Source organism: Atheta coriaria, unplaced genomic scaffold, assembly GCF_025399875.1.
Source record: "Atheta coriaria isolate IRGN ID8LTWV9N9 unplaced genomic scaffold, Caltech_Dcor_3.1 hic_scaffold_8_pilon, whole genome shotgun sequence".
Classification (NCBI taxonomy): Eukaryota; Metazoa; Arthropoda; class Insecta; order Coleoptera; family Staphylinidae; genus Dalotia; species Dalotia coriaria.
In genome coordinates, this window is record NW_027045450.1 from 1,077,470 (window position 1) to 1,089,393 (window position 11,924).

The 11,924-nt window shown below is 35.7% G+C and overlaps 2 protein-coding genes across 4 annotated transcripts; one reads left to right on the forward strand and one right to left on the reverse strand.

The window, feature by feature from the left end:
- Positions 1-12: 12 nt before the first annotated feature.
- On the reverse strand, positions 13-10,051 carry LOC135797703 (uncharacterized). 2 transcript variants are annotated; one of them, XM_065310186.1, is made up of 13 exons: positions 9,918-10,051; positions 4,965-5,047; positions 4,850-4,893; positions 4,461-4,633; positions 3,609-4,403; positions 3,451-3,553; positions 1,604-3,390; positions 1,390-1,548; positions 1,189-1,317; positions 990-1,129; positions 571-920; positions 395-508; positions 13-340 (listed from the first exon to the last, which is right to left on the reverse strand). In XM_065310186.1, exons 2-13 carry the CDS (start codon positions 4,985-4,987, stop codon positions 273-275), a joined length of 3,885 nt encoding a protein of 1,294 aa, XP_065166258.1. In that variant the 5' UTR covers positions 4,988-5,047; positions 9,918-10,051; the 3' UTR covers positions 13-272. The 2 variants fall into 2 exon arrangements, with proteins under 2 accessions (XP_065166258.1, XP_065166259.1); XM_065310187.1 differs by lacking the exon at positions 9,918-10,051 and adding an exon at positions 5,849-5,944.
- On the forward strand, positions 6,812-11,902 carry LOC135797704 (very long-chain-fatty-acid--CoA ligase bubblegum-like). Of its 2 annotated transcripts, none has more exons than XM_065310188.1 (9): positions 6,812-7,120; positions 8,232-8,285; positions 8,472-8,679; positions 8,741-8,875; positions 9,168-9,363; positions 9,433-9,534; positions 9,949-10,346; positions 10,773-11,611; positions 11,685-11,902. In XM_065310188.1, exons 2-9 carry the CDS (start codon positions 8,255-8,257, stop codon positions 11,756-11,758), a joined length of 1,983 nt encoding a protein of 660 aa, XP_065166260.1. In that variant the 5' UTR covers positions 6,812-7,120; positions 8,232-8,254; the 3' UTR covers positions 11,759-11,902. The 2 variants fall into 2 exon arrangements, with proteins under 2 accessions (XP_065166260.1, XP_065166261.1); XM_065310189.1 differs by lacking the exon at positions 6,812-7,120 and adding an exon at positions 8,026-8,135.
- Positions 11,903-11,924: the final 22 nt, after the last annotated feature.

Genomic DNA, 11,924 nt, shown 5'->3' on the forward strand with positions numbered 1-11,924 from the left:
AAAAATCGCATGCGGTCCGTAAGCCTGTATAATAAAATCTAGTTTCGTTCACTAAATACATTCAGAAAAAGTGGTGCAGCAGTGTTTGTTTACACAGAATTATCTCTATTCACAAGATCCGCAATGCTATGACTATCATTTGTATCAGAATCTTTATACTGTAAATTTTTATGCATTTTTATATATTTATTATATTCCCTATAATTCCAAATGTAAACGCAGCAATTAATTATTAAATGAAATTATTATAAATCGAAGAAAATAAAGAGCAATTAAAGTTTATATTGTTTATAATTATTAAGACTATTCATGAAATTCCATTCCACTGAACAGGGTCCATCTGATAAAGAAAACAATTAATATCTCATTAATACTTAAAGCAAATAATTCTTACTTATTGGTACCCATGGATCCGCATTGGGATCCGATTGGGTCCTGGCGGTTCTAATTGCGTGACGAACAGCTAATGCAATAGAGAATGCCAAACAAAGCGGAGGTTCACCGGTAGCTGAAATTATACACCGTATATGTAAAACTAAATCAAGCCATATTCAAAAACAATAATAATACCCTTTGTTTTGAATGGACTCAACGGATTCGGCATACCGTCCGGAAACCTGACCCTAAAATCAACTGGAATATCCTTGCAACCAGGCGGTTTATAGGTCCAAGTGCGATTAGTCATCTTCTGACCTTCGTGGTCAAAAATCATTTCCTCGCTGGTCCAATACCCCAAACCCATAATGTAAGCACCCTCGCATTGTCCCATGTCAATTATAGGACTCATACTATCGCCTACATCCTCCATGATATCTGCACGCTGGATTATTAGATTTCCTGTAAGAATATCTACTTCCACTTCTGTTGCAGCAACACCATATATTGGATACGCCCTTGAATTCTTTGGATCACTAACCCACCTTTAAAATGCATTTAAAAAGTTAAAATCGTAAGAATAATAGAAATAATAATGTAAAGTATAAGTTTACATTTGGTTTGAAATTAGTTCCACGCCCATATTGTAACAATTTTGAATTTTTTGAGGCCATGGAGTGTCCGCTGGAAGTTTAGCTGCTGTTGTAGCTTCATCAATACGTTTCTTCAAAACTTCGCATGCTTTTTGGAAAGCCTGTAAACATAACCAATATTACATAGCAGTGTATCTAAAAATTATAATTTAAAACGTACAAAACAAACTGCTTCACTTGTTTGACTTCCTCCAGTAGCTAAATTATTCGCTGCAGTGAGATTATTCGATGGACTCACAGATATCATGTTCATATCGATGCCCAATGAATGAGCAACCACTTGTACCGCCTAAACAAATACAATTATTACAGTTACAGTTATCATAAAAACAAAAAATCTTAATTTCAATTCTCACAATACCTTTGTATTTATTCCTTGCCCAATTTCAATCCCACCATGTGAAATTGTAACAGTTCCATCTGTTTGATAAATAGCGACGTGACATTGGAAATTACCAAAGAAATTAAGATTGTAAACCATCGGTACCATAGCAATACCACGTTTCCTCCAACGGTTTTCCTAAATGCGACAAATTTCTAAATTTGGAACATGGTTAATCAATTTTTAAACATACGTTGTTGAAAGTTTCCACTGCTGTCCTTCTTGCACGAAAATCTGACCATTTCAAGAAATCATCCACCATTGTCCCAATGATCGGGTATTTAGTCACGTTCAAATTAGCTAATCTCACATCAACTGGATCCTTCCCAAGTGCATAGCTTATATGCTCCATAATAGCTTCCATCATAGCAAGACCTTCAGTACTTCCCGGTGCTCTCGTCCAAGCCGCGGTGTGCATATCAGTACGCACATAGTTATAATCAACTTGCATTGCATCTGAATTATAAGTATTCAGAAGTAGATCCATCATCGCTTCCTTTGGTAAATCATTAATGTGCAGGCCAGTATCATGATAGATTTTGTGATTCAAAAATCCAATTTTACCGTTTTCATCAAAACCTACTTCATAATCATTGGCAATGGGATTACGGCACCCGATAATATTCATGTTGACGTGAAACGGTAACCATAATTTTACAGGTTTCTGTAGTTTCATGGCTACGAGTGTAGCGGCTACAGCAGGCCAATTACTCCTAGAAATCTTTGCACCATATGATCCTCCACAACGCCGAACAGTTATGTTCAATTTATGCGCAGGGATTTTCAGAGCGTTAGTAATACCCGTCTGTAGAGCATCCATCCATTGGGTACCAGGATGTATATTATATTTACCATCCTCATCTGGTTCCACGCTGACTGCTTGTGTTTCCATGTGGTAATGGTACTGCCAGTTGATGTCGAACTTACCTTTTATTTTCTTAGGTGTATTTAAATCTTGATGTTTGGGTACCACAGTATGATCATGCGTGATTCTTGAGGTTTCATTGTGACTCAAAACATCTCTAATGTTAAGCAGTGGACTTGTTGTTGGAGAAGTGTATTCAATCTCCACCATGTCTGCAGCCAACTCAGCCAGTCTTTGAGTTTTGGCTGCAATAATTCCAAGAGGTTGGAAATAGTATTGCACTTTGCCATTAATGGGCACAAACAAAATTTCTTCTTCAGGCAAAAATGAATATGGAGCAATGTAGGTGTTTTTTCCACCTAGTTCCTCAACATCAGAAGCTTGGTAAAACCCGGCTACATCTTCCATTTCCAAAGCTTTTGAAGCATTAATTGACTTAACAATCGATCCAGCTGGTGCTTTCGCCATAACAAAAGCAGCGAATAACTGATTTGGTAAATCAGGCAAATCCATTATATATTTAGCAGCTCCTGAAGCTTGATCAGCAGCTTCGTATTTATCCACAGGTTGACCAATTGGATACATCGATTTGTTTGTTTTGTAATCCTGTGTCCCCATTGAGACTGCAGGTCTAACCAACTTTTGACTACCGCTCATGTTGGTTTTCGTGATCATTGTATCCGGTGCAAGGGATAAAATAGCTTTATATGTGAGGGCAATAGCCAATGCTTTACGGAAATCCGGTTTTGGATCGGGAAGCTCATAATCAGGAGTCAATTCAGTGTCAAGTTTGGCAAATAATGCCTGCATATTGCCATTGTTAAATAGCTGTTTACCAATGATGCATTTTTCAGCATTAGTAGCGTGAACAAAAGTTGGATTGATTCCTCCGAAACAAATATTTGCTTGCTCAACAACATTATCTGCATTCAGTTTGAAAAGAAAACCGGCGTTGACATGCGCGTGTGCATTTTGTGATTTGGGCATGATTTTATAAGATTGAAACTTGTAGCTTGAGTCGAGAGCTGGTATTTCAATACGTTGGATGATTGTTTTGAACATGTTTTGACCAAGAAACTCACGGGGTGATACAGTTTGTGATTTTTCATTGCTACCTGTAATTTATAATAAATGGTATAAATAATATTCTAGGGATTGATTATTAACAGGCATACCTAGAACAAGCTTAGCATTCATGGTTTCCAAAAGAAGAAACACGTCAGAAGGAAACTCGTTATGCTTGTACTTCATAAACAGATTACCAGCAATTGTACCAATCTAGAAATGGTAATTTTCATACATAATTCTAAAGTTTTATAGAAAAGAAGCTTACATTGCGAACTGGTACGGTTGCTACCAAATCCATGTGCTCCACAGCTCTCAATAGATGTTTAAAACTTTCATCGCTGTTACCAACTTGGGTAAACGTATCCATCATCTCTGTAAGAGTCACATTTCCTCCCAGAACAAGTTTATCAGTGTTATGAGAGATGGAACGCAATTCAGGAACTCCACTGACATCGATGTAATACTTAGCCTTGTCCATGTCCCAATAAACGCCTCGTCCGGTATTTCCACCTACCAGTTTATAGTCTTCATCACCACGAGACTTCAAAACATCACAAATTTCTTTAATGGATGATACTTTGAACCAATTCTTGTTGGTAGGTACAGGAACATCTTTCGAATCAACAACAACGTTGTTTGTTGTTGCATCCTGTTTTAATTCATACACCAACGGGGTTTCTACGTCCTGGCACGGAGTAGGACATGTCTTTTTGCAGTTTTCTTTTTTGCAGAGTTTCAATTCCTCAATGTCAGGAATGATGCCTAGGATCTTAGGATCGGCATCAGTTGCCATTGATTTAAAAGCGGATAAAATGGGTCTGTATCCCGTACAACGACAAATGTTTCCAGCAAATGAATTCTCTATCTCAGCCATAGTCATTTTTCCAGACTCCTGCAGTGCATGCATATTCATAACCATACCAGGAGTACAAAAACCGCATTGGGTACCGTTGAATTGAACTATTTTCTGCTGAATTAGATGGTACCCATCACTACGATTACCTAGGCCTTCAGTAGTAGTGATGTCCCAACCACCACAAGACAAAATCGATACCAAGCACTAAATTTAAATTATTATTAAACTTAATCTTAGTTTAATATTTTGTAAACTTCTTACAGAATTCACTGCAAATGTTTCCTTAACACCCGTTCGTGGATTCTTGGCAGTAACAGAAACAATACAGACACCACATCCACCCTCACGGCACATATATTTAGTGCCAGTGAGATGCATATGGTCACGAAGATATTCATTGAGAGTAGTTTCCGGCGAAAGATTTTTCGTATCAACTATTAACACAATAAATAAACGTACAAATCAATATGTTCATCCTATCAAGTGTGAACCTACCACAATAATCTCAAAACAATAATCAAGATAACAACAGATCAATGACATGACAATACATACTCATGAGGAAAGCACGTATGACTAAATTGAAACATCATTAATTCTCAGCAATAAATCTTAAAAGTGACTAAGCATAATATTCAAGTGACACGTACCGGTTTGCTTAATCCCGTGTAGAATAAACTCCAACCTTTTACTCCTAAATAAAAAACATTCGCAGCAATTAAATTTATATTATTATTAAATTACATTTATATATAGAAAACTTACTCTTTCACATGGGTTGTAGCCATATTGTACAGCCACGAAGTGAATCACACAATTATTTATTGACACTGCAGGCTAAACTGCAACTGAAACAATAGACTATTATGAAATGGATGCGTAACTGTTTTGCACTCGCAGTTATAAACTTTGTGGTAGTGGAAATAAGCGAATATAAAATAGAAATTCGCTAATTTGCATTCAACAGCATCATTTTATCGCGTGCAAGTTCGACGTCCATACGTCCATACGCAAATGTTATCGGTGCAATTTAATTTTTATTTCTATAAAATTACTACGATATATTGTAATTGAACAATCAACATATCATAAAGCTGCTATAACTTATAATCAATTTAGAAGTATGTCGGCATTAATAATGATGGAAGCAATTGCACAATTGAATAACGTGCAAAGTAATGAATACAATTAATTGTGTTGATGAATAATAAAACTCTCGAAAGAAAAAAGTACATCCAATCGTAATGTGCGATTCGATACGCACTTGTTGCAACAACAAAAAAACTTGCTGATCGTGATCCACGATATCAATGTCAATGTCATTTATCGTAACATATTTAGCATTATGTATTTGTTTGCTATAGCAACACCGAATACATCGATGATTTTTACTGATTTTTACAATAAAATGATAACGTAATAAATGCAAAGCCATTATTATATATTAAGTATGTTAAAAGATAAGATACAGCACGAAAATATGCATACAAATATCGATAGAGGAGATTGACGCGCAATTTGACAATGGAACTTACTTTTATATGCAATTAAAGTGCACAAAACACATGCAAATGACATTATTATTCATATATTCCGAAAATAGTCCAACAAAATAATGATGTACCATTGGCACACAAAAAATCACTTACTTTATCAACACCAAACTATTTGTGTTAAATTGTGGCAAAAATTGAACACGCGCAGAAAGAAGACGTTGAAATGAGTAATACGAATGAACTCACAACATGCACTAAAGACTACGAGCACGCATATGTGCGCTAATGGACCCATAGTCGATTACAAATCGTGTTAATTGCGAACTATGTTGATAAAAAAACCAACGCATTGTCACAACCAGAACGTACAAATAACTAAATACAGTAAAACCTCTGTCATTTGGATCCCATTTATCAGGATAATCCGCAATTGTGACAAAAGAAGAAGAAAAATGTAGTTCATTCAATCCTACCATCCAAAAATTAGTTATTAAGTGCCAGGTGTAAATAATTTTATCGCTTTATATCCGGTTCAATGTTTTTTGACAGATCAGAGTGTAGTGTCAAACTTTAATAGTACTTAAGCAAGTAATAAACGTACTTGTAAATCTAGACTTTGTTTATATGATTAAACTGCCTAATATTGGTAAAAAAGAACGCAATTTGATTGGTTACCATCAAAAAAGTAGTAGAATATCACCGAATACCCAAGTTACAACGATTATGAATTATACGACTGATAATATTGTTTGTTTAATCCAAAAATCTGTAATCACATTCAAGTCCATAGTATGTAGTACGCGCATACACAAATATGAGTGAATCATTCTCACTTGTACGCTTAGATAGCAATATTTTTCTAATTAGTAACAATGAACACAAGGAGTAACCACCAAAAGATTCAGAGTCCACGCTGTCACTTTAAAACCATTTTTATATTATACATCGTGTTATGCAACTAAACTTACAAAAAACCACACGGATGATGTAATTAAACTTTTTGTTGAAACTTTTTATGTTTATAGGGTGGATTAAACATAGTTTTATAACATGTGCGATATGAATTGACGCTCTGAAGGTTTAGATTATCATCGCGATAGGAATCGAAGTCAGTGCGTCGTTGGGCTGACGACAAATACGTTGTATATGCCGCGCACACACGACGTGCATGCACATCGTCGAACGGTCGTCGTCGTCGTCGTTTGAACAGGCGCGCATCTTGATAATGCCGCACTGATATAAGAGGTTGCCGGGACGCGACTTTCGTAGTAATCACGCGAATCCGGCGATTTCGCGTTTGTCACACTCGAGTTGCGATCGTGCCTTCGGTCAGTGCGACTGGACCACACCAAAACCACACCGCATTCTCCAACTAAGCAAGGATTTAAATTAAATCCTTACGTAGAAAGTTTATTTTAATAAAACGTAAGTTTTTAAATTTTAATTAATCAATTAATCAAGTTATGTTAAAAATGCATTTTTTTTTGTATTTTTTTGTTTTACAAATATTTATTATGACATATTTGTCTATGAATTGATAAGGATTAAAATCGGATGTTGTATTATGCAGTACATTAAGCAAATCTGTCGAAAACCAAGCAATTAATATTTAAAAAATTAAATTACAAGTTGCAAACTTTTAAAAAACGAGTTCTTATCGACCTACATTTTGTTTAACGTCAATATTCTTTCAATTTATCATTAAATAAATACTAATATCATACATCCTCGTCGTGGATAGTTTGTCTTATTTGTTATTAAACAATAAAAACACACAAAATGATGAAAAATTTCGAGTTTTTAAAGTTTAAAGTCTCTAAACTATTCCGACAAATATCTATGATCTCAAAATATTTGCTGTAGAACAAAGGTCCATATTTTTTGTTGCATTTAAAATCACGCATAAAAATATATAAAAATTATTCATTTATTGATGCAATTAAACTTTGTCCGAATAACACCGTAAACTTTTTTATCTATGAATAAATTTAATGGCACGTTTCAAGCACCAATACTACTAGGTTATAAAAAATTTGAATTGAATCATACGATTGCAGCGTCTGCTGAAAATTTAAATCAAGTTTCCTTGTTTGTTATTCATGACTACAAATATACCGGGAGTTTTATAACAAAGTAGTGTATAACATTAATGCAACACAATAACGCATATTATTACTGTGTAGGTGCGGGTGATACTGGTGAATTAATAGTAATTTTACAAAATGCACTTTTGACTGATCAAAGTTGGTTATTATACTTTAATTGCTCAGTATAATTGCACAAAAGGTATTACTGTCGATTGTTCAAAATGACATAAAGTCGCGATGCAAGTTTAGTCAACGTCGTGCTGTCTACACGCAGAATAAATATTACTTATCCTTTAAAAGCAACAAAAACACAAGTAGCATACGAGCACATTCGTGTGAATTTAAGATTCAAGGTGAACGAAAGAATTCACAAAATATCTACGCAATAATTTTATTGTTTTGGGTCTGAACTAGCAACAGGTCTTGTAAATATTTTTTATTATTCCTAGAACAAACCAGAAGCGCAGTAGACATGGAAGAAATCGCATTCAATCATCAAGAAGGTAAGAACATTTTTCATTTTTAATTTTACAGTAAAAATTAATTTTTACGTGTGTTATAAACGGATTTAACGTAATCCTAATTTAAATTATGGTTATAGTACTGTCTGTCCTAATTAATATCTTTATCGCATCCTATTAAAAATGTTTATAACTGTTTTTTTCTAAATGAGATTTTTATCTTTCTAGGGCCGGATCAAGTTCAGCCGGCTGACAACTACACAACAATCCATCCCGATGGTTTGGTAAAACTACGCATTCCGGAAACCGGAACTGCCATTGAACGTCATCCGGTGATATCAGTTCCTACTTTACTAAAGAGATCAGCCGAAACTTATCCGGATAACACCGCGTTAGCTTACAAAGTCGACAAAACATGGCACAAAATAACCTACTCGTAAATATTCTACTTTATTATTAATATTATTTAATTAATTAATTAACTATTTATTTAACAGAAAATATTTAGAAAACGTGCGTACAACAGCAAAAGCCTTCATCAAATTGGGTTTGGAACGTCATCATAGCGTTAGTATTCTGGGATTCAACAGCCCCGAATGGTTTATGTCTGATTTGGGCGCCATCTTTGCTGGGTGAGTAATATTTAAAGTTTCTACCGGAAATAACAAAAAATTCGAACGCGTTTGACCCATATGCGTATTAAAACGGGAGTTATTTAACTATTACCGAACCGAAACAATCGAAATATGTATTAAATATTAAAAAATTCAACGCTTGAATGCGTGATTCATGTTTAATGTATACCATTCAAAATGGCTGTCACGTCACATTCGTAGTAAATTAACCATTATTAAAAACACACAAATAAAAATAGATCATGTAAAATTTACAATTTTAATTGTGTGTTATTATTGTTATTTTTAGCGGTATTGCCGCAGGAATCTACACGACAAATTCACCTGATGCTTGTCTGCATTGTCTGCAAGTAAGCCGCGCGAATATTTGTGTCGTCGAAGATGATATCCAACTACAGAAAATCCTCTCCATCCGAGATCAATTACCTAAACTCAAGGCCATTGTACAATACACCGGCGAGCCGAAAGATTCATCTGTATACAGCGTAAGTCTAATTAAACACGCAAACAATAATTTATTATTAATTACTATTTAATTCTTGCTTTGTTTGCAGTGGAAAAAACTGATGGAACTCGGCGCGCAAGAATCCGACGACGCACTCGAGTCAGTTATCAAAAATCTGGCGCCGAATGAATGCTGCACGTTGGTGTTCACGGTAAGCAAAACAAACAGCAAACCAATTTACGTTTTACAACTATGAGAATCACTCAACATTTAAATTAGTGTTTTACGTACGAGTGTCGAGCTTATGCCACATTGCATAATAGTTATTTTGTTATTTTAAAGATGCGAGGACTAGAAATTGGCTTTAGAGGTTTATCTAAGGCCAACGGATGATTATTTTTCGATAAAACTCGGCCTTGAATTAACGCAAAAACACTAATTTTATTTCTGACTGCATTTTTATCGCGCACGCAGCAGATTTAATTGATTTGAAATGAAAAAAACGAGAAATCAGCATTAGCGAAACGTTTACGCTCGACGTAAAGTGAAAACTATGGCCTGACCTATAAATCAAAAAAGAGAAAATTAACTCACCTTAATCGAATTAAAATGAATGTTTTTATAGTCTGGAACAGTGGGAAACCCGAAGGCAGTAATGTTGAACCACGACAATTTGATCTGGGACGCGTTATCAATCCACGAACGCGCTCAACTTGATTTGGGCACTGAGAGGATTGTAAGTTTTTTACCTCTGAGTCACGTCGCAGCGCAGGTCGTCGATATTTATCTGGTGATCTCAATCGGTGCCTCGGTGTACTTCGCTGATAAGAACGCACTGAAAGGCACGCTGGTTGAAACTCTTCGTGAAGCGGAACCCACTCGCTTCTTAGGCGTCCCACGCGTTTGGGAGAAAATCCGCGAGAAGATGCTCGCGGTAGGCAAACAAAATGGACCACTTAAAACAGCACTAGCTACCTGGGCCAAAGGACACGCTTTGCAATACCACACAAATCGTATGAAAGGGTAAGTGTTGAATAGAAATAAAATTTAAATTTAAACCGTGAAATTAATTGACTCTTCAACGTTCACTGATTGAAAGTAAAGTGAAACTGAGTTGATTTAAAGTTGAAATAAAATATTACGAATGAGAAATGTTTACCTACCACTTTTAGTTTTTTGTTGTGTAAGAACAGGTTATTATGTTGAATCAAAATATTATTATACAGTGATGTTTCTCTGCTAGACGTGCAAACGCGACTGATGTATACATTTGAATTGCGGGCTTCATAATAATAGCTAATCCTCAATTAGGCGTGATGGCAGTGAATAACAAAATTTCTTTATATAATACATAACCATATGATGATTGTTAATTTAAAATGCGACGTCATGCACGCGACTAATATGCGAGATAAAAAATTTAATTTGTTTGTATGTAAATTCTTGCAGAATTGACAGCGCTAGTTGGAGTTACAATATTGCTTCAGCGTTGATTTTCAAAAAGGTCAAAGCCGCTTTGGGTTTCAGTCGTTGTAAAGGATACTTTACAGCCGCTGCACCGCTTTCTGCTGAAGTAAAACAGTACTTTATGAGTTTGGATATTCCTGTTCTTGATGTTTTCGGTATGTCAGAAGCGGCTGGTGCACATACTGTGAGTGTACCACACGCATGTGGTTTTAAAACCATTGGGTGTTCAATCCCCGGAGCTAAGACTAAGATCCTCGACAGGGATGATCAAGGAAATGGCGAGATTTGTATGTATGGAAGGCATATTTTCATGGGTTACCTTGGTGAGCAAGCCAAAACTGATGAAGCTATCGATGCTGAAGGTTGGCTACACTCTGGCGACCTTGGCACGGTTGATAACAAAGGTTTTGTTTATATCACCGGAAGACTTAAGGAGTTGATTATTACGGCTGGAGGTGAAAATGTTGCACCGGTGCCGATTGAGGATATCTTAAAGAATCAATTGCAACAATTGAGTAATGTTATGTTGGTTGGGGACCAAATGAAGTTCATTTCGGTGTTGATTACTTTGAAGACTGAGATTGATGCGGAAGGTGCTCCGATAAGTACGCTTACAAAAGAGTGTCAGGAATGGTTGCATGAGTTGGGATGTCCGGCAAGTACCACCCATGAAGTGCTCGCTGCAGGCCCGCATCCCAATCTGGTGAAGGAGATTCAACGTGGGATTGATGCTACTAATAAGATGGCGGTGTCCAATGCGCAGCGTATACAAAAATTTAAGATTTTGGAGAGTGATTTCTCCATTGCTACAGGAGAATTGGGTTAGTATTCTATAGATATAAATCAGAATGAATGTAATTAATGTAATATTAATTCATGTGTTTGTTTTTATAGGGCCCACATTGAAATTGAAGCGCGGTGTTGTTGCGAAGAAGTTTGCCAAAGAAATCGAAACGTTATATGTGTAATGTTTAATGTTTAATTTAAATGTTTGATACGTTTATTCCAAGTTGATGGTGTATACTTGGAAATTTGTACATTGGTATATTGTTACTAGATTTTGTTATTGTCTTTGTTTCCACGAATATTCACATAAAATTATTCAATATTAAGATTTTTTTGGTTGTGATTTTC